The following is a 25,880-nucleotide window of genomic DNA, read 5'->3' as shown; positions in this document are numbered from 1 at the left end:
TCTGTAGGCTGTAATGTATTTCTGAGGGAACATGAGGGGACTCTGTGTGCTTCCTCTCCTCTGACAGCAGCTCGTTCATGCCAGGATGCTCCAAACCTCACACGGGGCAGTGAACCTCGCAGGTACAGCTCTCGGCTACCTGCCCTCGGTGGCTGTGTTTAAAAGGAGACCTCGAGATGTTGTGCGTGACTCGGCTTGTCCTTGGGTCGGTTTTTCCTTCATGCCCCCCCCCCAGCAATTCCAGTCATTCTGCCGCATGCCACCCCCTTTCCCAGTGGAGTTGCTCAATGGTATCAGCACTTCAGCAGCTGATTAGGCCAGGGGTTCCTGACGGCTTTGCCATGGCCGAAGGGCAGCCAGCGTGGCTCCTGGGGACAGGCGCTGCTGGCACTCGTCCCCTTGCTCGCGGCTGGGTCTTTCCAGAGCACTGCGTAGTTTGTTAAATACCTTCCCAGTCTTGATCTCTCCTGCCTGCAGAAGGGTTCTGTAATCCTGCGCGGTGGCAGGGGTAAGAACTTCACTGTGTTCGTGGGAGAGGAACCTGTTAGGAAAAGCACACTATATACAGTAAGAAGAATGGGTGAACTGTGGGCTGACCCAAGAGGTGAAGCTTCAGGGGCTTTAAAATAAAAAGTGTCTTGTTATTTCCCCCGTCATGCTGCACTGTGGTAGATGCACAGTGTGAAGATCAGGTCTTTGCTTTCCTATGGAGTTTCCTCTCACAATTTCAGCTTTGTAAATTTTAGCAAATCAAATCCTGTAGCGTTTGCAAAAGCAAAGGGTGATTTACCCATGTCTTATTTCTGTGGAAGCTGAAGCATAAGTAAAGGGTGTGACTGTCCCCTTCCCACACAGAAAGACGGTGGCAGAGCACAGAGCTGATCTCGTCAGGCACAAAACTGGCTTTCACTGTTTGTGGCAGAAGTAAAGTGATTTATTTGTCCTCTAGCTCTCAGAACGTTTCAGGAATATATTAAAGACTGGATGGTGGAAAATTCTTGGACAATAAGTAACCAGTCACAGAGTCTCTGATTCACACCGGGAGATTTATTAGCTGTGGTTCCCCAAGAGGATTTCCTTACGGAGTCCGATCTTAGTAGCTTGTTTTACCAAAGCCAGAAATCGATGTTGCCATTTTCCGGCTTTCCTAGATGAACGGAAGGCAGTGTGGTAGGGCGTTATTGTTCTGTGTTGGGCAGCAAGATACAGTGAACCTATTTTTACCTATTTATGATTTAGGATAATCTGAATTTCTCCAGATAACCTGGCTTTTGCAGAGAGATATCTGAAAGGTAGATAAAAACCAGAGTCATCCCTGAAAAGCTGAGGACCAGGCCATGGCGGTCTGGAGGCGAGACTTCTGCTTGTCTGCTGGGAAATACGGTCAAGGGGAACTTTACAAATTATTCTCATACCCTCTTCTGTTTGCGCACATCTGCACTGCCAAGTTGCTTTGTTCTGTCTCCCACACATGTCCTTAGGCCCAGTATGTCTGGTTTACACCTTGTAAAGCAAGGCCGGGACAGGAAGAAAGTTGACGTGCAGCGGGATTTCACTGTGGCTTCTCCAGCAGAATTTGTTACTCGTTTTGGCGGAACTAAAGTTATTGAGAAGGTACGTTACTGATCTTTTTGACTTCAGCATATGGCATTTTGCTCCCTTCTCTTCAGCTGTGACTTCTCTCTATGTAAGACTGTACATTGCAGATATCAAAATGTTAATATTCCTGAACTTATAAGTTGAACTTCTACCTGTGATGATTGTGTTTCCATTTTATGGAAATTTATTTTAAAATACATAATAATTTAGTGGATGAGATCTCTTCCTTTCAGGTATCGAATGTTTTAGCCACTCTTTATGCCTATTCTCATGTGTTCTTCTGCTCTTTAATCCAAACAAAGCCTAATACATTAAAATCTTTATGGTCAAGCAAGAGCCGATTCCTGAATTGATTGATGGGCTGTTAAATGTTCCTGCTGAATTGAATGCTGGCTAATGAAACTGCACAGTCCCAAAATTAGATGGAGAGTCTGCAGAGAAAAAACTGTTTTCACTATCGTTTAGTGTTTTGTGCTGTTTAGGCTCTGTCTCATCCCTGCTTGTAATATACTCAGGTCCTGATAGCAAACAATGGCATTGCAGCAGTGAAATGCATGAGATCCATCCGACGTTGGTCCTACGAGATGTTTCGAAATGAGCGGGCAATCAGATTTGTTGTCATGGTGACTCCCGAGGATCTGAAAGCGAATGCAGGTGAGCTGTAGAGAGTGTGAAGGTGCACAGCCTTCTCCTTGCACAGACCCACGTGCCCGCGGGGGTACAGGGAGCTGAATGTACGTGTACTGCACCACGTACCATTCTGTCAGGGAGCAGATTTTTCTGGAGGAGGTCAGCTACTTCCAGTATTGTGGATTTAGGGAGTTTTAGACCAAGTACCATTTATTAGATTTGCAATCTAAATGAGCCCTTCTTGGTGTTTGCAGAATATATTAAAATGGCAGATCACTACGTCCCGGTTCCAGGAGGACCGAACAACAACAACTATGCAAATGTGGAACTCATTCTTGATATTGCGAAGCGGATTCCAGTGCAGGTGAGAAGTGTCAAAGTTTTCAAAACAGGAGGGGACACTAAGCAATCCTCTCTCTGTAAATAATGAGTTGTATCTGGGGAAAAAGACAGGTCAAAGAAATTGAAATGACAAACCTATACTAGCACCAAAAGGCAATGCATGTTACAATGCAGTGGATTTCCCCGTGTGAGTATTTGCAGGAGATGCAAGGTTCCTTTCACCCGTTCACTTCTCTACACTTAGTTCCTCCTCAGAAGCTTGCTTCAGTGGTTGCCTTTGACTTGTCTACGAGATGCAAGATGCTAGCACTTTAAACTAAACATGCCAGGTAGTTCAGGAGGCTGGTCTGGCCTCTGAATGTTGTGAGGATGTTTTCAGTGAGGAAAAGAAAGAGTTGAAGTATCTGCATGCTTTCTATTTCTGCTCACTTGCTCGTTTCACTAAAACAGAGAGTGAAGTCTGTTATTTTCTTCTGCAGGCTGTATGGGCTGGCTGGGGCCATGCATCGGAGAACCCTAAACTACCAGAACTTCTCCACAAAAATGGGATTGCTTTCATGGGTGAGGATATATACTTCTGATCTAATGTCTAGTCCGTAGTTTAAGAGGAGTGAGTTTAGTGAGATAGAAAATCCTGAGTCTAAATGAGAGCCATGAGGTACGGTTTACAAGTGTGAGATCGACGATACGTTCTCTACAGTAGGCAGAGCAACAGAATATGCTGTCCAACAGCGTAATCTGTTTCCAGTCGTCGAGGCTAATGAGTCTGATAAGGTTTGGACATATGCTAGGAAATAGTTCTCGTATGGGAGAAGCGGCAAGTTCTCCAGCACGTCTTAGAATATGGTGAGGTACAATGTCAGAAGAGATTCCTGTTAAAGTAGATTGTGTACAAACCTGAATGGCCCTCTTGTCATTTTAAAGAGGGTGCTTGTAGTGCGGTTTCATGGAAAGAGTGGAGTTCTACGTGGGCAATACATGAAGTCTGTGGTCTGGTTAGCAGTGTAGTTAACCAAGTGCTGGAGATGTTTGTTGCAGTAAGCCTCATCTCCTGAACCACGTGGATCGGAATATTGGATAAGGTTTTGGGCACGTGCTGTGTTTAAAGATGGACTTGTGATAAAAGTCATGGTCTGAACATAGCCTGGGGATAGTTGTAGCACGTTCTGACTTCTGGCAGATCTTTTTGTCTGTAATGTCTTGAGCTGTAACCACAGAAATACTCGGGACCTTTTGAAGAGGAGTGGATTTAAAAACTGTATTTTAATTCCAGTTTAAATCTCTTACCATTCGTATGCTACAGTCCCATGCAAACCACATTTCAGGTAACATCAGGGCACTGAATTATTATTCCAGTAGCATGTGATGTGCACACCCAACACCAGTTACTAGTGCCTGCCATCCCTTTGAGAGCAGGCCCAGCTTGGGGACACAGGGACAGAGTGGTGCTTGCAAGCTGAGTGTGCCAGGGCTTCTCCAACAGGGTGGCTGCTGAACAAGCTGTTGTGATGGATCTGTGGTTGCGTTGCTGCTGTTTCAGTTGCCTTTTCCTCCTTCTTAGTCAAAAGTATTCTAGTGTGTTTGCTTTTTGTTTCCTGGCTGATGCAGTTAAAGCTCTTTGTTTCGGTTCAGAAACGTTGGTTTATACCAGGTGAGATGTGGCGTGCAGCAATCCTGCTAAGAGTATTTATCCCTCTTACATGGAACCCAAATCAGGCTTCTGGCCACTTCTCTGATGTCTGATATCTCTTGGGTCTCTCTCATGCATTGTTTTTACTCTTTGCAGGTCCTCCAAGCCAAGCAATGTGGGCCTTAGGAGATAAAATTGCTTCTTCCATAGTGGCTCAGACTGCCGGCATTCCAACTCTTCCTTGGAGCGGCAGTGGTAAGAAGGAAATTGCTCGGTTTGTCAAGATCATTGGAATCTTTTTTTCTTCAACACATCTTTAAGAAGTGTCTCCGCACAAAAAGGCGTGTGAAGAGATGTTCAGTCTGTTTGGGGTTTCAAATCTGTGTTATCCTAGGCTTAGCCATAGTGGCTGTGATATGTGTGGATACGTCAGGCTGAATTTGCGTGTTGTGTAAGGTGCTGTTAGTCTAACAGTACAGCTGTAACATCTGCCATTTCTGCAATCTCGGCTTTTCTAGTGTGTAGTTTCGGAGCACACAGCCAATACTCTGCTTCCATGGAAGCTCTGTACAGTTTCAAAAGACTGTAAATAACAACTTGTTTCTCAGAATTGCACAAGGTAAATGAAGGAAGATATAATTTGTTGCATGAAAAGATCTGCTCCCCAGGAAACAGAAATGTCTGTTTACGTTCTGCAGTCTCTCTTTTGTGAATGCTTCCAGACCAGTTGCTTGTGGAACCACAACCGCTGTTTGTTTCGCTGATATCTGATGTGTGAGTTCTCACTGAGCCTTGCCGCAGAATGAGCTAAGAAGCTAATGCTTATATTTCAGGTCTGCGAGTGGACTGGCAGGAAAATGATCTTCAGAAACGCATCTTGAATGTTCCTCAGGAACTGTATGAAAAAGGCTACGTGAAAGATGCAGATGATGGGCTGCGGGTAGGTGGCTGTGTTTTGAAAGTATTGGAGGTCTTGCTGCATGGATGCCTGGAGAGCTAGAAGTTTAATGTTTAATGTGAGTACAAACTAGAACTGGACTGTCAGCCTCACAGAACTGAGTCTTGGAAATTGCAAAGTCATCTTTCGCATATCATCTTTGAGCCCAGCCTGCAGAATTCGGTGAGATTTAGGAGAAAGAGACAAATGTGGGAACAAAGTTGTATTTCATTAAGGGCTCTCTTCTGGTTTTTGTGAATGCAGGAAGAAAGTGTTTTTAATAAAGACCCATGACCTCACACTTGGTTTCACCTTATGTTAAGTTTTCCATTGAAGACGATTTCTAGAACAAATAAGTATTCCTGGCACAATACAGGGTTTGGGAATTTTCCTTTGTGAAGAGAAGGGTGGAGTATATGATTTTTCCATGTCACCCAGCTTAAAGATTTTCTGTATTACAAGAAAGCTTTTCTGTGAGTTTGTGAATTTAATGGTGTGAAGCACTGACAGAAAATTTTGTGATCACTGCAAGAGGCTAGAGTTCTCTGTACTCACAAAATCACTGCTGATTTTTCCAGTTACAGGCACCCTCTGAATCTGGAATATTTGTTTTCTGTCCCATTCATGTCTTGGTTGCTGAATAGTCCGACATGGAAGCCTGGACACAGATCAACAGGGACATAATGATCTTTCCAACTTGATTCTGCTAACTTTGTACTTGCCCATGTTTTTCTGCTCGTTGTGATCAGGCTGCTGAGGAGGTTGGCTACCCTGTCATGATCAAGGCGTCTGAAGGAGGAGGAGGAAAAGGAATCAGAAAAGTTAACAATGCAGATGACTTCCCCAACTTATTTAGACAGGTAGCTTTTCCCATTGATTTGTACTGTCTTGTTCTAAATGTTCAGGTTGGGTGATTCTGGGAGCACTGAATCGGAAACGTTAAAGAACTGAAAAGTCTGCGTTACGTATCAGAGCCTGTTTAGCTACTCTGAATCATAAGTTCATGCTTTATTTGCTCTGTATGTTGGTAGGATTTCAATATATATGCATATCCAATACAGTTGTCAAATGCCTAGACAGCGTGGGAGATGCTGAGTAAATCCAGGTAATGGAGGGCATCTGCAGCGTAACTCAAAAATGTTGAGGGACACGAGCCTTCTTTAGTTTGTGGGTTATGTAGGAAAGCTGAAAGGAATGGAAACAGCACTGTAATTATATACAAGCGAACACAGGGTATTTTCAGCCTTAAGTAGAAGTATTATGGACGTTCCTTGCTTAAAAAATGGACTAGGGATGATTGTGACTAAGACTGGTGTTGACAAAAAGTGATCTGCCCCTGTATGTGCTGTCTCTGCTATAGGTTCAAGCTGAAGTGCCAGGCTCTCCGATCTTTGTCATGAGACTAGCCAAGCAGTCCCGGCACCTGGAGGTGCAGATCCTGGCGGATCAGTATGGCAATGCCATCTCTCTCTTTGGCCGGGATTGCTCCGTGCAGCGCAGGCACCAGAAGATTATTGAGGAAGCACCCGCTTCTATTGCGACTTCGGTGGTGTTTGAGCACATGGAACAGGTGAGAGTGGCTCTGCGAGTTCCCTTTTCCTTGTGAGACTCCAGAAACAGGCAGGGCTTGTTTTTTTGACATTGCCAAGAGTTTTGCATTGTTGAATCTTTTAAAAGAGCCGTATAGGGCTGCGTGTCTTAGACTGCTTAGCGTGGGCAACCACTCACAGTTCCAGAACTGAGTCCACCATGTGTTGACAAACAGCTGTAGAGCTCCCTCCAAAAACGCAGGCACCCCAAAAATAGGAGGGAAGTGTGTTTTAAATGTATATTGTCATATTAAATGTGAGCTGCAGGAGTTGTATGAATTGCCTCATGCTAAGTATTATAAATACTTGCTTCAGACGCTGCCTTCTGTAAATTATAAACGAATAACCTGGAAATCAAAACTCCTGTGTCATATACTTTTCTTTGAGCAGTTTTCAGGCCTGCTACGATCTTTTGAATGTTTTAGAATGCCAGCGAAGAAGTCTGAAGTGAGTGGGGTGGATGAACACAGCATAGGTAACTAAGCATGGGGCCTGGAAATCAAATATGTTTGTTTTTTTTTTTCCTCCTGCATCCTAGTGTGCGGTGAAGCTTGCCAAGATGGTGGGGTATGTGAGTGCGGGCACTGTGGAATACCTGTACAGCCAGGACGGCAGCTTCTACTTTCTGGAGCTGAATCCCCGCCTGCAAGTGGAGCACCCCTGCACAGAGATGGTAGCTGACGTCAATCTGCCGGCAGCGCAGCTCCAGGTGAGTCAGGTGCCCAGGCTCTGTGCTCCTGAGGCTTGCAGAAGTGCGCAGGCTGGGGTATGTCGAAGAGGCCTGAGCATGAAAAACCCGTTCTGCTGAAGATTTGTTAAAATTGGGGGGCGGACTCTTGTCTGAGTCACAGCCAGGGTTCTGTGTAAGAACTGGATCACATGCTGACATTACGCAGACGACTAGATCTTGGTACTGATAAAGGGGAGAGTATAAAGACAGTGTTAGAGAGCTCTGCTAGATATGCCCTGTATCCTCATCTGCAGATAGGTGATAGATGGCTGCCCCACGTTTCCTCCTCAACAAAAATACCTGACAACTCAAAGACCCATTTTGGTACTTTCTCAGCTTGGGATTTATCTTCTGTGGCTGGAGCAAAGCTTCATTCAGCATTCCAAAATACATATGCATCCCTTCTGTTACGGCTGTTTCCCTAAGTTATAGCTCTGCCATTCGGCTCTTTGATTTGGGCAGCAAGGAGAGGTTATTTTCTAGTTGCTTCTCCTGCACTGATCAGGACCTTCAGTTAAAAGGAGTGTGAAGGAAAGCAACAGAGGAATAAAACATAGAGGCAGAAAAACTGATTTAAGGAAAGGTGGTGTTAAAAAAAAAAAAAAAAAAAAAAAAAAAAAGCCTGTCTCAACAAGTGTTAGCCATAAGTAGTTCGACTTAAAGCTCTGAAATTACTTTGTATAATGAGCTGGCTTCTGAGGCTAGCAGTGCAATCCAGTGCCCTGCCAGTTTTGAGCAGTACATCGCCCACTCTGCCTCCAAGGGACAACAGCCTCTTCCCAGAGTTTCTAATGACAAAAGGAGGGGGGAAAAAGAACAGACAAATGAATTTGTCGTCTTTCAGCAAGTTCAGCAGTTGTTTGAAGTTTGGGAAAGTGATATGGATCTTTTTAATTTTGATGAGCAGTTCCTGACTTCCAGAGCCATTGTTTTCCTCGCTCATCGCAGATGCTGCCTCCTCCTGGCTGAGGTCCCTGCTCTTTAGCCTTTCTACGAAACTGGATTTGTGTCTAATAGTTAGGTATTTGAGTAGATGTGGCAAGGGGACCAAGAATTTGTCTTCATGTATTGCTTTTTCAAGGGGAAGTCACGACAGTGGGTGGCAGTTATGGCTTACGTGAATGAGTAGGCTTTTTGGTGTTCTGATCTGCTAAGTAACAAGGGAATGCTTCGCAGATCCTGTAGAAAGCGTGTGTTGTGTGTGCTGTGGCTCATCTGTCCCTGGTGCATCCCCACTGAGCTCCCTGTGTGCTGCCACGCTGTCTCACTCTTCTCAGCCCCCATCTTTTCCACCAGTGGACGAATGCTGCAGTCCTCCTTCCCTCTCTCTTTTACACCACTTCAGGGACTCTAGCTGATTTTCTGCTTCCATTTTCTCAGCCCTCCCATTCTTGCCCTCTTGCTTTCTTTCCAGTTTCTTTTTACTCCCTGTTGTTTGCATTTTGAAGTTTATTGGATAGATGGTAGAGAAAACAAACAGTTGAACTGTAATGTCTTGTAGGCTGCTCAGGAGCAGGATCATCTTCATTTTGTCATGAGGCTGTTTGACTTTGGCCTCAGCCTTCTTAGTGGTGGTTCCAGTAGCTCTGTGTCTGTATTTGCCAGGCATTGAGAGTTTTGTAACAGGTCAGATGCTTTCCTCATTGCTTGGGCTCTGTTCTTCATATTGCAGTATGATTTCATAGAATTGACGCATTGGTATTGTTACCAGCTTTGTCTTTTGTCTGTTGATGTCTGGCTAATAGACAGATGAAATAAATGCTTAAGCTAATGCTCAGCCTTTTTGAACTGTAGGTGTGAAAAGAAAATCCCAGCTAATGAACAGAACAAGTGGGACTTTGCTCCATAGGATACAGCCAGCAGCCAGTTCTGCAGGTTACTCTCTCTGCAGTTTATAGTTGCAAAATTCCACAGTTTGCTATGACCAGTTAGGGCCCCTCTGTCTCACTGAGACCTTAGTATATTTTTAACAAGCCAAATGTGTGCCCATCCTCAGCTGACCTAGCACTGGCCAGCTTTCTCTGGAGTCTTTTAATCAGTCAATGGAAAATACTGGCTGAAGGGCTTAAGGTGGATATTACACTGAGCTCAGCTGTCCTGAGAAATACGAGTGTTCCAAGACATGTCGGTGGAGAAGGCTCACAGCAGAAAACAGGCGTGCCTGTTTGCTGTACTAGAACTGCTTCTACAGAGAACTGGTGGAATTAATTCTTCGAGGAATAGGTACTCTCTGTGAGGAGAGAAACTTACTTAGTGGTGTTTTCTGGTTTCTTTTATTCTTATTATTATTTTTCCTTAGATTGCCATGGGGATTCCCCTCCACAGGATCAAGGACATCCGAGTGATGTATGGCGTTTCACCATGGGGAGACGCATCTATTGATTTTGAGAATTCAGCCCATGTCCCCTGTCCACGTGGCCATGTCATTGCTGCGCGTATCACCAGTGAGAATCCTGATGAAGTGAGTGTTTGAAATTCTGTGGTTACTGATCACACTCTGATAATCATGGGCTTTACACCTAGATTCAATCCCTGCTGCTGATCCTGAAAGTTTTGACGGCAAATTTAAAAGATTCTTCCGTTATCTCACTTGGCTAACAGTTCAGCGGACTCTGGTTTGACACAGCCTGAACTTGTTTGTATATATATCATGCTGCAGCACAAAGAGCTGCTCTAGCCTTCAGAACTCTTCATTACTTCCCTAATTCTGGATCACTTACTTTTTCTTTAGGAAATATAGCAAAGTCTGTCTGTCTTTACAGGGATTTAAGCCCAGTTCTGGTACAGTTCAGGAACTGAATTTCCGCAGCAATAAGAACGTCTGGGGCTATTTCAGTGTTGCTGCAGCAGGAGGGCTTCATGAATTTGCTGATTCTCAGTTTGGTCACTGCTTCTCTTGGGGAGAAAATCGTGAAGAAGCCATCTCGTAAGTAGTCGGAGAAGTGGTAGAACCTTGGAAATGGCTTGGGTTTGTTCTCTTTGATCCAAAGTGCCATGGATAAAAGACTCCTTACTTCTAGGAGTTCTAAGGGAAGCTTTCCTCTCTTTGTCTTGTTTTCCACAACATGGTCAGGCTTCTCATCCTGTCTTGCTTTGCAATTCCATTGTGTTGCACCGACATTTCTACACATTTTGCTTACTTCTCTTTATTTTTTTCCTTTCTGTTGCATTCCTGCCTTGTATACCTGCTGCTGGGGTATGATAGAGCTATCAGTATATTGAAGTCCCCCTTTGAAAGGATTCAGATGGCAGGCTTCTAACAGGATAAACATTGATAACTTGTTACGTCAGTGCCGTGTAGTGGTTTATAAATGATTGAGTGTCCTTATGTGGTGTGGAACGTTAAAGCATCTGGTCATAAGACAGAACTGTCTGACCTGTCATCCATGCCGTTTTTCATCCAGAGCCGTTCCTCTGTTCATTCTGGGTGGGATGGAGACCATGTCTGTCTGTCTGAAGTATACTTCTGACATGTTGTATGTGATGATGATAGCAGTGGGACCTCCTGATCTCATAGCTGGTGCTGCCCAAGCTGCTCTTGTTCACACCAGCAGCAGGCTGGAGAAAATCAATATTGTTTCATTCCCGAGCATGTCATATAGGATCTTGCTCCAGTGCACTTGCTCTTTTGCTATTACCTTCAGACTGTTTTTTCCTAACTGCTCATGGGGAACTATCTAGAGTTATCAGCTTGCACATTACCATTTGTATGGGATAGATAAAAGGGATTCTTTTCTCTTTCAGAAACATGGTAGTGGCTTTGAAGGAGCTGTCCATCCGAGGGGATTTCCGAACCACCGTGGAGTACTTGATTAAACTGTTGGAAACAGAAAGCTTCCAGCAGAACCGCATTGACACTGGCTGGTTGGATCGGCTCATTGCTGAGAAAGTTCAGGTGCTGCTGCTTACTTTGCAGGACTACAGAGTGGAGTGAGGAGGGGAAGGGGCTGGTGGGGCCAGCTTGGTGCATGCTGGTTGCAAGAGGACAAGGATTTAGGACTGGTTAATTTACACTTACCACTTTATTCATAAACATTTTCACTGGCTTTAATTCTTATTGATATCAATATCTCAGGTCAGCCCTGTCACGGAAAGGTGGTCTTAGAGTTGGCTAGAAAAGCATCTTAGTGTGTGTGTGAATTAAGGGTAGTATTTCGGTTTGCAGTTCGGGATGGAGGATAGTGGAAATGTAGGTGGAGCCACAAGATTTGATCCAGGAAGAAAAAAACACATGGTTTTATTTTAGGGAGTTATAGAGGTAATTGCTTTTATGTAGTGTTTGCGTGGGTGCTACACCAACTTAACTTTAAAGAGAGGTTGGCCGTGAACCAAAAATAGAGCCGAGACTGTTGATTCTTCATGTGGGGGTCCAGAACGGACTGAAGCTAGGGGAGATGTAACTCTGTTATGTACCCTTTCTTTCTAGGCTGAAAGGCCTGATACCATGCTGGGAGTGGTGTGTGGAGCTCTGCATGTGGCTGATGTGAGCTTCCGAAACAGCGTCTCAAACTTCCTGCACTCTCTAGAAAGGTAAAATTGCAAGTTGGTCTGGTAGAGAGCTGATAAGCAGATAGTAATTAGTTTTGATTTGCAAGTTTTGTTCAAGAACAGCAGAAGCGCACAGCGCTTGTTATCTGCTGGCTATTCTCTGGCCCCAGGAAGCTGTTTATCCACTGGCCTGAGAAAACTGGCTATGCATCTCTCCAAAATATCCCCTGCTGTTTGTACAGATAGATGTGGTTTCTGGCAGTTTTGGCAGAAGCTCCAAGAAATGGCTCAGGAATGTGGAGTTCTGTCTCTGGGTGCTGCTAGGGCAACATTAGGGAGTCTTGAGTCACCAGGTATTGTCTTCCTCCTGTTTTGAGGATTGATTTAATTTTCAAGATTTGACATTATTTTCCAAATTGAGTGTTTCCCACTAACACTTGGAAAACCCTCTCTGCTCCTGCTGGTTTTTAAAGTAGAGCAGGCGCTGTAGGGAGACCGGTCATAACGCTCCGTCGGGCCAAACCTGGTGTGATCCAGGCAGGTCTGCTCTTAACAGAGTTCTTCCCCTCAGTGTCCTCTTGGTGAGTCCATACGTAAACAGAGCTGCAGGGGCAAAAGCTGCTTCATCCCTGTGCTAAGTCATGCGATGTGTTCTGCAGTTCGGGCTGTGATGTTCCTTTTGCAGAGCCTGCTGTAAGGCAAAAGCGGGCGAATGGAAAGGAGAGTAAAGCTGGTCTGTGTGGCTGGAGAGAGGTGGGCTGGCTTTGTCAAACTGATGTGTGTCACTCCTAAATACGGTTTAAAACCCTTCTCATGACTCTGCTAGTTTTTTCCAAATTCTTGTGTGCATCTTTGAACCTGCTTGGGCCCCAGATAGCCATTTGGTGACTTCTAGAAGACCAGTTTTGTTTTCTCCTTCTCTTTCAAGGGGCCAGGTCCTGCCTGCTCATACTCTGCTAAACACTGTGGATGTGGAACTCATCTACGAAGGACGGAAGTATGTGCTGAAGGTATGATGCACAGTGTGGGAACCCATCCGCTTGCCGCTCTTAGTTGGAAGTGTCTGTTTGTGTGCTGCCCTGGCTTAAACCCTGCACAGGTTTAATTCCAATAATTACACCTATTACAAAGATTATTTTCTCTGCTTTACTGGGGTGAAGAAATCAGTATGATCTCCCTTACAATAATACCCCATCACATCATTCCGTTGCAGTATCGCTGTGTATCTCTGTAAACGCTTTAACCTTTTGGGGTCAGGAAAAGCTCTGCATAGGGTGAAGAATACCTCGTTATAGGCAGTGACTACTGCCTGTTGGTTGACCAAAACTTTCAGCTGATTTTTCTGAATATGCAGATCACTCTGGTGGGTGTTTGAGCCCAGTTCATCAGCATGACAGAATTTGTAGCAATTTTTCCCTTTTAGGAATTTTCCCCTGCTTTTTCTTTTCTGTGTGCAAAAGCAAATGTTAGAAATACTGTTTAAGGGTTGCAAAACCAAGCATATAAAAGTTATGAAATATGAGACTTAAGATTGCCTGTGCAATCTTATTTAGCTTCCTTGGGCCAGTTTACTGTGGAGAAGTTTTTAATGACATGACCGCATACTGTTTTTTGCAGCTATAAGTATTCTGCACTCCCTGCATCTCCATGATTTTATCTTGGCACCCCTTTGCTGACAAATGGAGAGGCACTGAACAGCAGCTAAAGCATGCTTTAAGTGAGTTACCCAGCTCCAAAGAGGAGCTCTGTGGCAGAGGCTGTGATGGGATCCCTTTCTCCAGGGAGAGCTTTAGCTGCTTTCTCTGTGAGACAATCTCTCTATTTTTTTTTATTTTTTTTTCTCCAAAGTACTTCATTCATTATGCAATTTTAGTACACGACTCTGAGTTATATGTAGATTGGGGTGAAGAAATGGTATATGATTGTGTAATGAAGCCTGTACGATTAATGCACAAGTGTGAGAGGATTAAATCAAGATTCATGGACAACGTTAGTTCTGGCTTCTATTGACTGCTAAATCCTTGGCTTTGTGATCCCAAATTGTTTTACATTTTTTTTTCCATCTAACATGAGAACAAATGGCTCTGTTCCCCTTCTTTAGTTCCCACTGTTGCAGTGCTTGGAAAACTCTGTATGTTGTGGCGACCAAGGCACTATCAGTGCTGTGTTATTTCATGTACCACTCTCGTGGATCTGCAGGTGACCCGACAGTCTCCCAATTCCTACGTGGTCATCATGAACAGCTCGTGCGTGGAAGTGGACGTGCACCGCCTGAGCGATGGAGGCCTGCTCCTATCTTATGACGGTAGCAGCTATACTACCTACATGAAAGAAGAAGTGGACAGGTAGCAACTTGCGAAGATTAATGTTTAACATTTACATACCAGCCAAAATTAGTTGTGCTTTTAACTTTATGCTTCCCAAAGATCAGCTGGAAATGGAATTCTTGGCTAGGAAGAGGTTACGAGGTGTATTGTGGATGAGTTTAAAGGAAGAAGTTGCCTTCATCTGAAGAACAGATCTTGGCTACTGTTAGAAAAATCTGAATGTGTACCCAGTGCGGAGTCCATGTTCTCCTACTGGTTCTTTAAAAGTGCCCTTTTGGATTATTTAAAAAAAAAATACAAACCCAAAAAAAGAACATGAAAATCTTTAAAATCCTTGAAACTCCACATCTGCCTTAGAAATAGATACAAGATTCACTCTTTCAGTGCATTCCCTCGAAATTCCCTGCAGGGATCATAGCCACAAGGTCAGGAAAATCCCGGTTTCTGGAATGTGAACCACTGCCCCCTCTGCTGGCTGCTTTTCTGGGACAAATGTAACGAGCCAGGTCGGGACTACAGAGAGTTTGGGTAACTTTCTGCGTTGGAAAATGCTATAAAATCTCAGCCTCTGTCTACCATGTGGATGCATGCTGCTCTTTTCAGCTTTGCTCTGTGTGCAAGAGGATTTTGCATGAGGTGGGTGGTTTGCTGAATGGTTTGTGTGTTACGTATGGCAAGTGTAATCTCCACTAACATCGGTTTTTGTTTATATGAAATGTTGAACTTCATTGGTTCTAGTTGTGACAGTGAGTGATACCTGTTGGTGGGGAAGCAGCACAGAAGTAACACGCATACAGCCTTGCTAAGGGCTGTTCTGTCCGGTTTCTGATCCCTGGCTTCCATAGTCCTGTTTTGATACGATTAAACTGAACTTGCATATGCAGGGCTATACCGTTCATCTCAGAAGAGCTGGCTGAGGTGTTTCTGTTAGGTTTTGTTCTGAAGTAGAGTAGGGAAAGAGAGAATGGATTTTTCCCCTTCCCATGCTTTCCACAGAAATTCTGTTGCAGTGATTTGTCCTGTTCTTTCCTAGGTATCGCATCACTATAGGTAACAAGACCTGTGTGTTTGAGAAGGAGAATGATCCCTCCATTCTGCGCTCACCCTCGGCTGGGAAGCTTATCCAGTATGTGGTGGAGGATGGGGGACACGTGTTTGCAGGCCAGTGCTATGCAGAAATAGAGGTAAACGAGTCTCAAGGAACAGACTTGGCTGCAGATGCTGAATCTGCCCAGGCAAAATCTGAGGGGATAAAAAGTTGAATGCTTTGGAACTGGGAATTGAGCGTGAGGGGTAATTCACACTAGTTCCTTTCCAAATTCTGTCTGTGTTTTAACCTGGACTAATGCAGGAATCAGCAGTGAGAGTGATGGAGTGGGGAAGAAATTGCTTGACAGCTGAAATTTGAGTGTTAGTGACTGTATATCAAATGATAAGCAAAATCTCTCAGCAGTGAGACCATGGTTGTCTTGCTGTGATACTGAGGGAGAGTGGGATCCATGTGTACTGTGTTTTCTAGCTGTGGTGAAGAAGGCCTGCTACTTGCAGACCACTACTTAGTACTAACACTGGCTCAGAAACAGAGCCAGTTGCCAGGATTAAGTAACAAATTAAGACTTCTCCGGTTACCTGATCATTTGTCAGGTTGATGGGATTAGTTAGTAAGTGTCACTCCTCCCTTCTCCCCTGGAAGTTACTTAACTCTTAGAGAGGAGGAGGATGAATGATTTCTGCATCACAGTGAGGAAAACACGAGAGGTTGTGTAGGAGTGCATGGCTCAAAACAGATTTGAGGGGGGGGGGGTGTGTGTGCTGACAGAGGGGCAATTAAACCAGTTGGGGAGAAGATGTAGGAGAAAAATATCAAGCCAGAGATCCAGATATTTTATGTAAGTTCTTCTAGACCGCAGCAGAGCCATGGCTAAGAAGGAACCACCTACTCAGTTCCTGTGTTCCCAGTTGCGGTGCATAGTATAGCAATAGTAAAACTAGACTGTCTCCCCTATACCCAGTCCTTCTGCTCCAAAGGCAAGAGCTTCCGTGGCTGATCTAAGGAAGCATCCCTGTTTGTGAAGGGCGGTCTGAGACCTAGAAAGTAATCCTACTTCCCTCTGCTAAAAGTGGATGTGTTGCTGTAGCTTTGCAGAGTGGCTCTCCCACTTCTAGCCTTTAAGAGTGCAGCAGCTGCAGCAGGAAATGGTATCTGCCTTGTTCGTTGTGTTGGATGTGGGACCTTCTTGAGGACCTGTTGGTCCCAGCAGCGCGACGTTCGTGAGGATGGCTTCCCGCTGTGCTAATTTGTGGCCAATTATTTTTTTCTACTGGTTTTTTTTCCCCTGATGTCTGTGCTTTGAGAAAGCCTGAACGCAAAAGGTGCTCATGCAGGTTAGTTTGTCTGTGGTAGGACGTTGGGTGCTGGCTCACAAAACTAGAACCGTTCGGGGAACATGGAAGCTGAGTGCGTAAGCTGTTTTCCTTGCTACAGGTGATGAAAATGGTGATGACGCTAACAGCAGGAGAATCGGGCTGCATCCATTATGTCAAACGCCCAGGGGCAGTCTTGGATCCAGGCTGTGTGATTGCCAAGCTCCAGCTGGATGATCCCAGCAGGGTTCAGCAGGTGAGAAGTTGCAGGAAGCGCAGATTTTTGTTGTGTTTTTCATAGGAGGGTGATGTTGAGAGTGGTATGAGATGGTCCAGTGTACTGAACCAATTTCAGATTTGTGCCTTGAACTGGAATTGTCTCTTTACCATTTATTTGTCTCGGATTCTTGTCTCTTTCTCTGATTCAGGCTGAGCATATGCACCATTCTTGTTCTCTGCTTAACTCAGTACTATTGTGGGTATGTGACTGTCTAGGATATTGGAGGTTGGCCGGATTTTTCTATCTGCTTTATTCCTGTGCGGGTTTACTTAACTTCTTTTTATCATATATTCTTCTTTGGGAGGATGGGAGTTGATATCCCTACTCCAAGAGCCTGCATATCTGGAAATACAAAAAAACAACCTAGGGCGCGGATCTTTTTTTAAGATGAAAAGTAAAGAGGTAATTCATTCAGGGATGGTAGGCTGGGATGTAGCTGGTGGCGGTGGAAGAGAATGTATTGTTCCTTTAGCAGTAGCTAGTTGAAAATTGTAGGAGATTGTTGTGCAGGGGGTGGAAAGTGATTGTCAACATGATCCAAAAAAAGTGTTGGTTTTTCCTGCTGTTTTCTTTGAGATTTTTGGTCATCCTGGATCTAAACAGTGAGATCAACTGTGATGTATTTGGGAGAGAGGCTGCAAGCTTGTTTTGTGGGTGTACTCAACTTAGAACTGTTGGAGATCCAACTCATAACTGTTCCGTCTCTCAACCAAGTGCATTTTCCACTGTGAATTATTCCAAGTTAAATCTGAGCCTTCAGTCAAGGGCAACTGGACGTTACCACCACGGCTGATGCCGTACAGGAGGGTTGGTGACACTGTGCTGTTCATTGTGTTTCCAGGCTGAACTGCACACGGGTGCCTTGCCACAGATCCAGAGCACAGCACTTCGAGGCGAGAAACTCCATCGCATCTTCCATTATGTCCTAGATAACCTGGTCAATGTGATGAATGGATACTGCCTGCCAGAGCCCTACTTCAGCAGCAAGGTACCGCTTCTTGTTTCGGAGTGAGAGCACAAATATCCTTTCACTTCAAGTTAAGGCTGGCCAATTTGCATGTCACAGCCAGAGGTCCAAGAATCAGGGCAGTACTACCCTGCTAGTGCCAGCTCATTTTGGTTTTCTTTCTTAGACTTTCTTATAGTCAGTCTCACCAGGGAGTAAGATGGGAAAGTCTCGCCCGTGGCACCCAAAACAAAGACAAGGAATTGAGCCCGATCTTTACTGTTTGTGCCTGCAGCCTTGTACACAGGAGCTGTGTGCATAGCCAGCTGTGGTAGAAGTCCTAGAGGGGGGAGGGAAGAAGGTGGATGAATCAGAGTCAGCTGTTGGTGTGAGGTGGCACAGCAGCTTTGTCCTCTACTCCAGTGTTCTGTTTTAGTCCATGGACTAGTGGTGTGATAAAACAATATCGAAGATGACCTCAGTGAAAAACCTTTCCTTTCCTCACTTCTTGTGCTTATTCTTTTCTTCATGCTTGTCTTTACACTGATGTATCTTTCCCTAGGTGAAAGGCTGGGTTGAGCGACTAATGAAGACACTGAGAGATCCATCTTTGCCTCTGCTGGAACTTCAGGACATCATGACCAGTGTTTCTGGACGGATCCCACCCAATGTGGAGAAGTCCATCAAGAAGGAGATGGCCCAGTATGCCAGCAACATCACATCAGTCCTTTGCCAGTTTCCCAGCCAACAGGTGATCAACCACCCTTATGTAGAGGAATAAAAATTGGTTTGTGTTGGGGCAGAGAGAGAGAGAAAATTCCTTTAAATTATCTGGAAGTTAGCTGGACCTGGAAGGTGCTTTTGGACATGGGATCTTCATGGTGAAAGATTCTTACATGTACCACTTGAGCTTAAAGGCTTGGCCCCTTTGCCTGTGCTGAAGGGTATGTATTCCCTGCTCAGTACAGCTTTAAACAGGCAGTTTGGAAGCAGTTTAATCATATCAGTGGCCTTGTGGGCATTTATTTATTTGCTTTTTGCCTGGTACATATGCTGCAGTGCAATTTGTAGTGTCAACGTAACCTTAGAAGAGAGTGATTACAGCTAAGGGAGGCCTGATCAGGTAATGAGATGCTGGGAGATGAAGGCTCCAGTATACGATATTGTGCATTTATTGTTGTATCATTGTCAGGTCATTAACTTCCTTAGCAGTTTAAGGCTTTGGCCTTTGCTGGAGTCTGCTGGAGCTCTGGTCTGGTCTATCTGGAAGTTCTCAGCTTATCTGCAGGTTGTTCAGCCAGATCGTCCCATCCAGGACTGGGAGTGTCACGTGATTGCTCTCTTTCAGATCGCAAATATCTTGGATAGCCATGCAGCCACCTTGAACCGCAAATCAGAGCGTGAGGTCTTCTTCATGAACACTCAGAGCATTGTGCAGCTTGTACAGAGGTGAGCCATTTTCAGGGGTGCCTCCTGACTCTTTGTAAGAGTTTAAACCTGCTTGTCTTTGTTGAAATGGTTTTATTACACTCAGAGTCACTGGGAATAAGCCTGCATACTTCCTTCACGGAGGTCAACAGGGAGGGGGCCGTGTCTGTGTGGCTCCTGGCTGCCTGTGTGAAGCACACGTACAGATCCTTCCTCTTTTCCCTTTGCCATATGAAAGAAAGATTTAACTTCTGTCCTGACCCTGATCACATCTTGGCTGTTTCATCAAGCCACTGGTGTGTGTTATGCTTTTCAGTGTCTAGAGTTTTGGGTATTTTTAGAAGATAAAAGAACGTTTTGATGAGAAATGTGAGCCATGCTACCCCACAACAGTAATGGCAGGGGTTATGTATTCGCGTAACAGTTGGGGTTTTCAGAACCAGGTACGCTTCTTTCTGTAAGCAAACAGGCTTTTTCTGCCACTCGTGTTGAGTGTTCTTCACTGCAGAGGCGGGCCTGTGCCAGGCTCGCTCAGTGCTAGCTTTGACTGACTTGCTTCTGCAGGTACCGGAGTGGCATTCGGGGTCACATGAAAGCAGTGGTGATGGATCTGCTCCGTCAGTATCTGAAGGTGGAGACTCAGTTTCAGCATGGTGAGTCTCTAAGCACATCAAGGATGTGATTTCTGAAAGAACCACATTTGGTCCCAGAAGGTCCACATGCACCCCCTTCAAGCAAAGTTACTCTGACTTTATGGTGAGGCTGAGCTACACAGGTTTTCTTTTAAAGGTCTGCCAGTCAGTTCCTGGTTTTTGTAGAGGAGCTTATGCCCAGTTTTGAGTTTCCGTGGTAAGAGCGCTCAGAATGCTTATGACAAGCAAATGACAAAGTTCAACCCAAAGCTGTCTGTTCTGCTGGTTTTCCAGTGTTGGTATATCCATCATCTTCTACATCCTGTGTCATCTGACTCGCAGTTTACATGTCATAATATGACTCTGGTCTATTTTTGGTGCAGGAATACTCCTTTTCCCTGTGTATCTTCAAAAGAACAACTCCTACATGAGTTTATGAGCTTCTGAGGACTTTTGTATGACCTGGAGTGGAAAGACAGACTCAGTGAATTAGGAGTTCCTTTGTGTTGCCATTTCTGGCCTGTTGCTGAGCTCGCTAGGGCTCAGCCAGTCTGTGTGGTCTCTGCCTGTTCTAGGTCAGAGATGAAGCAGTTCTCCGTAGCATTGCTCACTGACTCTGTCAGCAGTGGCCCACCACTGGAGAGACCCCCCTGCTCGGGTATTCCCTATGTAGACGCTTCCCGATCTCTGAGCATCTACAGAAAAATTTGAATCGGAAAAACTGTTTAAATTAACTGTGCTGTTTAGTTCTGTCTTGCCCGTTTATTAAATGCTATGATAAGAAAATCAAGTGCAGTAAAAAAAAGTCACTGAGTTATTTGCACCCGCTGTGAAATACCGGAAACTGTTTGCTGTTGGTAAGAACAAACCTCAGCCTGAAACTCAGACCTGAAGTAAACGCGTTGCACTGCTGTATCCAGGCACAAGATGGCAATGAAGCACTAGCTCATTTTGAGGCTCTAGCTCTTACAGGTAGTTCAGATTCCACTCTGCCTTCCTTTTGTCCTGCTCCAATACCTGCACCAGCCTAATGGTACTGCAGACGCATTTCCACTTCAATTTGCTGGTAATAGAGGATGGTGCAAGTCCTTTTGCTCTTAGTTTGTTTTGGTGTTCGTTTGAATGAAAGACTGAGCTCACCATTCCTCTCTTGGTATTGCTCACAAAGGAGATATTTGGTATTGGAGCTGTTTTAATAAGAGTGGGCTGTTCAAATTAAAGTTTGCAGTTGAGGGGGTGGTGGTGGGAGGAATTCTTCCTGCCCAGAACTGATTGTGTGGACTGTGCAAAGTAGACTCTCAAAATATATGTGTAGAAAAATAACGACACATCTAGTAACTTGTACTGCTTGACACAGAGGTGTGGAAGCTGGAAAAAATGTGCATTTCTGATTGCAGGTCACTATGACAAGTGCGTCTTTACCCTTCGGGAGGAGAATAAAAGTGATATGAATGCTGTATTGAACTACATCTTCTCACATGCTCAGGTCACCAAGAAGAACCTGCTTGTGACAATGCTCATTGTAAGTTGTCTGTTGGTGCTCTAGAAATTTGCTGCTTCTTGTAATTGTGTGTTTGATGCTTTGAAAGGTACTGAATTGACAGCTCTGATCCTTAGGGTTGCGAGCTGTCTAGCTACAGAAGCGGGGGCAGCAGTGGAGTTTCTTCATGTGTTCGTAGGCCATGCAAGCCACGCGTTAGAGGAGACCCAGAACAAACTGTTGAGCTGGGTGTCTCTGCACCTTCTGGTTCATGACTGTCCTGCATTGATTGCCTATCTGAGTGCAATGAAGGCTAATTATGCAAGAGATTTGTGAGCATCTGTGGGGAGATAGGAATGCAGGCTTAACTCTTACACTGGGAGGATGCTAAAGGCTAGCTGTCTGGCACTGGGCTGTGACTTTGTACTTAGTTTAGTTTGTGTCTTCATCTTCAGGGGCCTCAGGGAGGTCCTGTCTTTATGTAGCTCATGGTACTCAAACTGGAGTTGCTTGGAAAGCAAAGCAATATGCTACCAGTGCAAAAAGCAGATGATTTGTTTTTTGTGGTAATAATTATGCAATAGCAACATTTTTGTGGTCCTTCGTCACTCATGAGGGTGACTTCCTGGTAGTGAATGGCATTAGCCAGCGCATATGGAGGCCCTTAAGGGGTTTCACATGCTCTTGCTTGATGAGCCATAGTTTGGTCTTACAGGTTTGGCAGTGGCTGTCTTAGCTTCTTCCTGGTTATAGTCTCAAAGTCTTCTCTCGGGTCTGCGGTGGTGCCTGCGGGCTGCCTGTACTCTGCGCTGCCTGATGGAATCTGCCTGGGCCTCTGACCCTTGGGACGGTGTGTGGCTGCCCGGGGGGTTGCAGAGGGATGGGGAAATCTCCTGGGGTCGGAATTCCTCTTGGACAGGCATAGATTCCGCCCTGGAAACAGAAATGAATCCTTATGCCAAGACTTGCCATCACCTTTTCGTGTTCTTCTGGCTTGTTACTCCATGAAAAATCGCAGTTCTCATTAACTTCAGTCCCACTCTAATGGGTAAAAATCCCAGTAAATTACATTCCCAGGAAAAATAATTAAAAAACAACTGAGTCCTGTCTCTTTTTTCCTGTTCCTAAAAAGCCTCAAAAAATCCTTGTCCCACATAATGCTTTGAAGCAGAATGAATGCCCACCCTCCTCAAGGGAGGATGAATTTAGCTACAAAGTGATTTTCAACAGACTGGAGCTAGGTATCGTGCTTTTTAGGAGGCTAATTACAATACTTCCTCTCTCTTCCCCCCTCCTACCTTTTTTGTTTTGAAAAAACCCAAACACAATGTGATGTGTTACTGCCAAAAGCATGTCCAAAGTAGCCATCCACAAAATAACTCTCAAAAGCAGAAAAAGAGCCATAATTGTCCTAGGCTGAGGCTGGGTTTCTTAAATTCTAATTTGTAAGATCTAAGGACCCTGGCATTCTTTCTTTCTGGCTCTCCCTTTTTCTCCCCCTTTTTTTTCCCCCCTTTCCCTTTTTGGTGTGTGGTGTGATTGTAAGTAACGCTTGCCTTAAGAATCTCATTATTTGAACACGGAGCCATATTTCCTCTGAGAATTCTGGAGTAGCTTTGAGCCGGGGCTGTTCATTTCTCAAGTAATCACGCTGGCGTGATGGAGAGAGAAAATGGCAGCTGTTCGCAGCTCAGGCCTTCAGTTTTCTTCAGAGTCCAGTCACTCAAGTGTGTAATTACACGGGGGTGCCGGGGAGGCGTTAGGCCTTGTCAAAGAGCTGGTTTGAGGCTTTGCTCGCCGCCTTTGCCAATCAGTGCAGGCGAAAGCCAGCGCGGCGCCAGCTACCTGCTTTATTTTGTTGTTGTCATCCTGATTGTTTCTTGCTAAAATGGGACTGAAACTTTTTTGTCTAGTTTCTCACCTCCGTGCAAGCCGCGTCTTGGAGGCAGAGCCTTGCTGTGTCTTCGCGTTGGCCGGCACGATGGCCGTCGGAGGGAGTGAGGGGGAGGCAGGGAACGCAGAGCAACGTCAAGGAATTTTCCTTTTTCCTTCCTGTGTAGTCACTCTCCCCACTGCTCCCAGTTGTTTCTACTCGAGTCGAGGCCGACATCCCAGTTCACTGAACTTAAAACGTACTGGAGAGACCGTGCTGCATGTGGTGGAAGAGCAGCCGGCGAGCCGAGCGCCATTTGTACGGCTGCTGCCGGCGCGGTGCCCGAGGCCATGCCGACGGGCTCCTGCCCTCAGCGAATGTGGGGCCACCCCGGATGGAGGGACTGGGGGGGCTCGGGGGGGCCACGGGCCTCTCGTCACAGCGTCATCTGGGGCACAGCTAGGGATTACCGGCCGCTGGGGTACGGGTCACAGCGGTAACCACGAGACTCTCATTCCTCTTTCTTCTGACTCCATTACCCTTTGGGTCTGAGGGATCCCATGGCACGTTTGCTGTGATCTTGGTGAAGGGGGTGGCATTTTATGGGTTGCCAAGCTATTTATGTGGGATGGTTGGAGTTTGTCCTCCAAGGGCAAACAGCGTGTCGGAATACCTTGATGCCTGTGTGGCTGTTACTGATGTACCCTAGGAATCCATTATTAACGAGGGGCTCAGAGGATGGTTTTAGTAATAGCGTTATGAGGCCATCATTCACCTTTTTTAGCTAGCAGGTGTTTAAGGCAGGCTGGGAACTACTTCATCCTTCATATATTTGTTGAAATATAGCGTGATTTGAAGTTGTATGTTCATTTTATGTACTTAACTGACTGCTGGGTGCACATCCTAGCCTTAACTGGGCAGAATCACTTGTGGCATGGCATGGCAGATGTCCTGTGTCCTGTCGGGTTTTGTTACCTTGAGCAGTAACATTACAACACCCAGGAATTTGTGTTTCAAACACGACAGAGGCAGTTCTTGAATTATTCACTGTGAATTCACGCAGTGACCTGGAGTGGGTAAATTTACAGAACTTTCTTTGGGAACAATCATTGAAATGTTTGTGGGCCGAAGACTGGTTAGGAGGGGACAGCGATCTAATAAGAGTTAGTAGCTTAGATTATTTTAAGAGTGGTTTGACTGTAGTCTCTCTGCCTGAGAGATGTACGCCGTCATTCCTAGAGAAGGTGTCATGCTTGAGTGGGGCTGGAGAGAAAGGGATTGAGAGCAAAGCAAGGGGAAAGCTATTTAGCTTTGGAATTGCATGTAGTATGAGCTGATATTTGTTAGTCTATGGGACTTGTATTATTTGGTTTTTTTGTTTTTCACTTTATTTTCCCTGGCAGGCTTATCAGTCTAACCTGCTGCAGAGGTTTCCCTTTTTCCCTTTCTATTTCTTGGATCTTCAAAGGGCCTTTTCTGGACTGTATGTGTTTAAAATCTCTGAAAACTTTAAGGCACCGTCTCTCTTCCCTGTTGCAAATCCCTGTTTCATCTTGCATTTTCCGCCCAGGATTCACTGACCACGAGAAAAGCTGTTAAGTGCAGTATGGAAGAAACACATTAGAGGCTCCTAGAGGGTTTGCAGCTTTGGGAGTGGGAGGGAAGAGGCTCACAAGCCAGTGTGAGTAGTTGAAGACTGGGATTATTCATAGGAATTGAAACTATTTTTGGAGGAGAGTGTGCGTGAGAGTGCACCTCCTCTATTCAGAAAACAAAACAGTTTAAAGTCTTTACTGTTCGAATTTTTTTGAATGGCTGAATCCAAGAGAGTTTTGAAATGGCATGAACACAGAAAATTATGTGGTTCAGTTTTGTTGTTTTATCCAGTTGATTTAGACAGTAAAGTAAGGTAGTGAACTTCCTCAGAACTGGGATTCTCTGGTTAGGAGAAATATTATGGAGTCAGTCATTATGTGGCAGGAAACACATTATATCATTTATGGTTTTAGTTAGCTTTGCTTAGCCTGGTTAGAGGAACGACAGGATCTGGTTTTTTTCTGGTGTGGCTGAAGCTGTACAAAGCATGCGGTTGGTTTGTGGCTGTGGAGTTGTGGGGTGTTTTTGGTTTTGAAGTATCCTTTTTAAGTGGACTTCAGGAGGTTCTCCCAGCAGTTAAACTCTTTCTGTGTAGCCACCTTTCATGGGGGAAGTTTGCTAATCTTTGCATGCTACACTACAGTCAAATGCTCTTTGAATTTGGCATTGCTGCTAGGGGAGACTTCTGGTACAAAGCTGAATTTGGGAAATGAGAAAACGTTTCACTTGAGTCTCTTTGACAAGTCGGTATTTCTCTTGTGTGTGGATGCCAAAACACATGCTACAAATATGAAAATGGGTGATGGTGCCAGTCCCTTCTTTCCACTGTAGCTTTATTTATATGTGTAGAATTATTGAAAGCCTAATACTTGTACCCCTATCCGCACAGAATTAGAGATTAATTTAGATAGTACCTCTAGAGGTGGTGTGGTCCAGCACCTGCATGCGTGTGTGTATGTGTTTCAGGTTTAAACTCCTTTGTGGGAGGACAGAGGTGGTTTTCCTCTGT

The 25,880-nt window shown here is 45.0% G+C and overlaps 1 protein-coding gene across 7 annotated transcripts in view; it reads left to right on the top strand.

Moving 5' to 3' along the window:
• ACACA (acetyl-CoA carboxylase alpha) overlaps nt 1-25,880 on the top strand; it is a 144,227-nt gene that overhangs the window by 22,175 nt on the left and 96,172 nt on the right. For 6 of the 7 annotated variants that reach the window (XR_012765895.1, XM_075439874.1, XM_075439873.1 and 3 more), the window contains 22 exons: nt 1,482-1,614; nt 2,115-2,253; nt 2,484-2,593; nt 3,051-3,132; nt 4,358-4,456; nt 5,035-5,141; nt 5,888-5,998; nt 6,499-6,708; nt 7,266-7,436; nt 9,757-9,918; nt 10,220-10,383; nt 11,202-11,352; nt 11,884-11,987; nt 12,874-12,955; nt 14,145-14,290; nt 15,306-15,456; nt 16,758-16,892; nt 17,758-17,904; nt 18,425-18,613; nt 19,211-19,311; nt 19,855-19,943; nt 21,320-21,444. Coding sequence is in view for 6 of the 7 variants with exons in the window: in XM_075439874.1 (XP_075295989.1) it covers nt 1,482-1,614; nt 2,115-2,253; nt 2,484-2,593; nt 3,051-3,132; nt 4,358-4,456; nt 5,035-5,141; nt 5,888-5,998; nt 6,499-6,708; nt 7,266-7,436; nt 9,757-9,918; nt 10,220-10,383; nt 11,202-11,352; nt 11,884-11,987; nt 12,874-12,955; nt 14,145-14,290; nt 15,306-15,456; nt 16,758-16,892; nt 17,758-17,904; nt 18,425-18,613; nt 19,211-19,311; nt 19,855-19,943; nt 21,320-21,444 (2,908 nt within the window). In the remaining variant the exon portion in view is untranslated. Of the gene's footprint in view, nt 1-1,481; nt 1,615-2,114; nt 2,254-2,483; nt 2,594-3,050; nt 3,133-4,357; nt 4,457-5,034; nt 5,142-5,887; nt 5,999-6,498; nt 6,709-7,265; nt 7,437-9,756; nt 9,919-10,219; nt 10,384-11,201; nt 11,353-11,883; nt 11,988-12,873; nt 12,956-14,144; nt 14,291-15,305; nt 15,457-16,631; nt 16,658-16,757; nt 16,893-17,757; nt 17,905-18,424; nt 18,614-19,210; nt 19,312-19,854; nt 19,944-21,319; nt 21,445-25,880 lie in introns of those variants that run through there. The other variant, XM_075439875.1, reaches the window with a different exon arrangement.

This window comes from Opisthocomus hoazin, chromosome 20 (genome assembly GCF_030867145.1).
Source record: "Opisthocomus hoazin isolate bOpiHoa1 chromosome 20, bOpiHoa1.hap1, whole genome shotgun sequence".
NCBI classification, from domain to species: domain Eukaryota; kingdom Metazoa; phylum Chordata; class Aves; order Opisthocomiformes; family Opisthocomidae; genus Opisthocomus; species Opisthocomus hoazin.
This window is presented reverse-complemented; position numbering and strand designations above follow the sequence as displayed.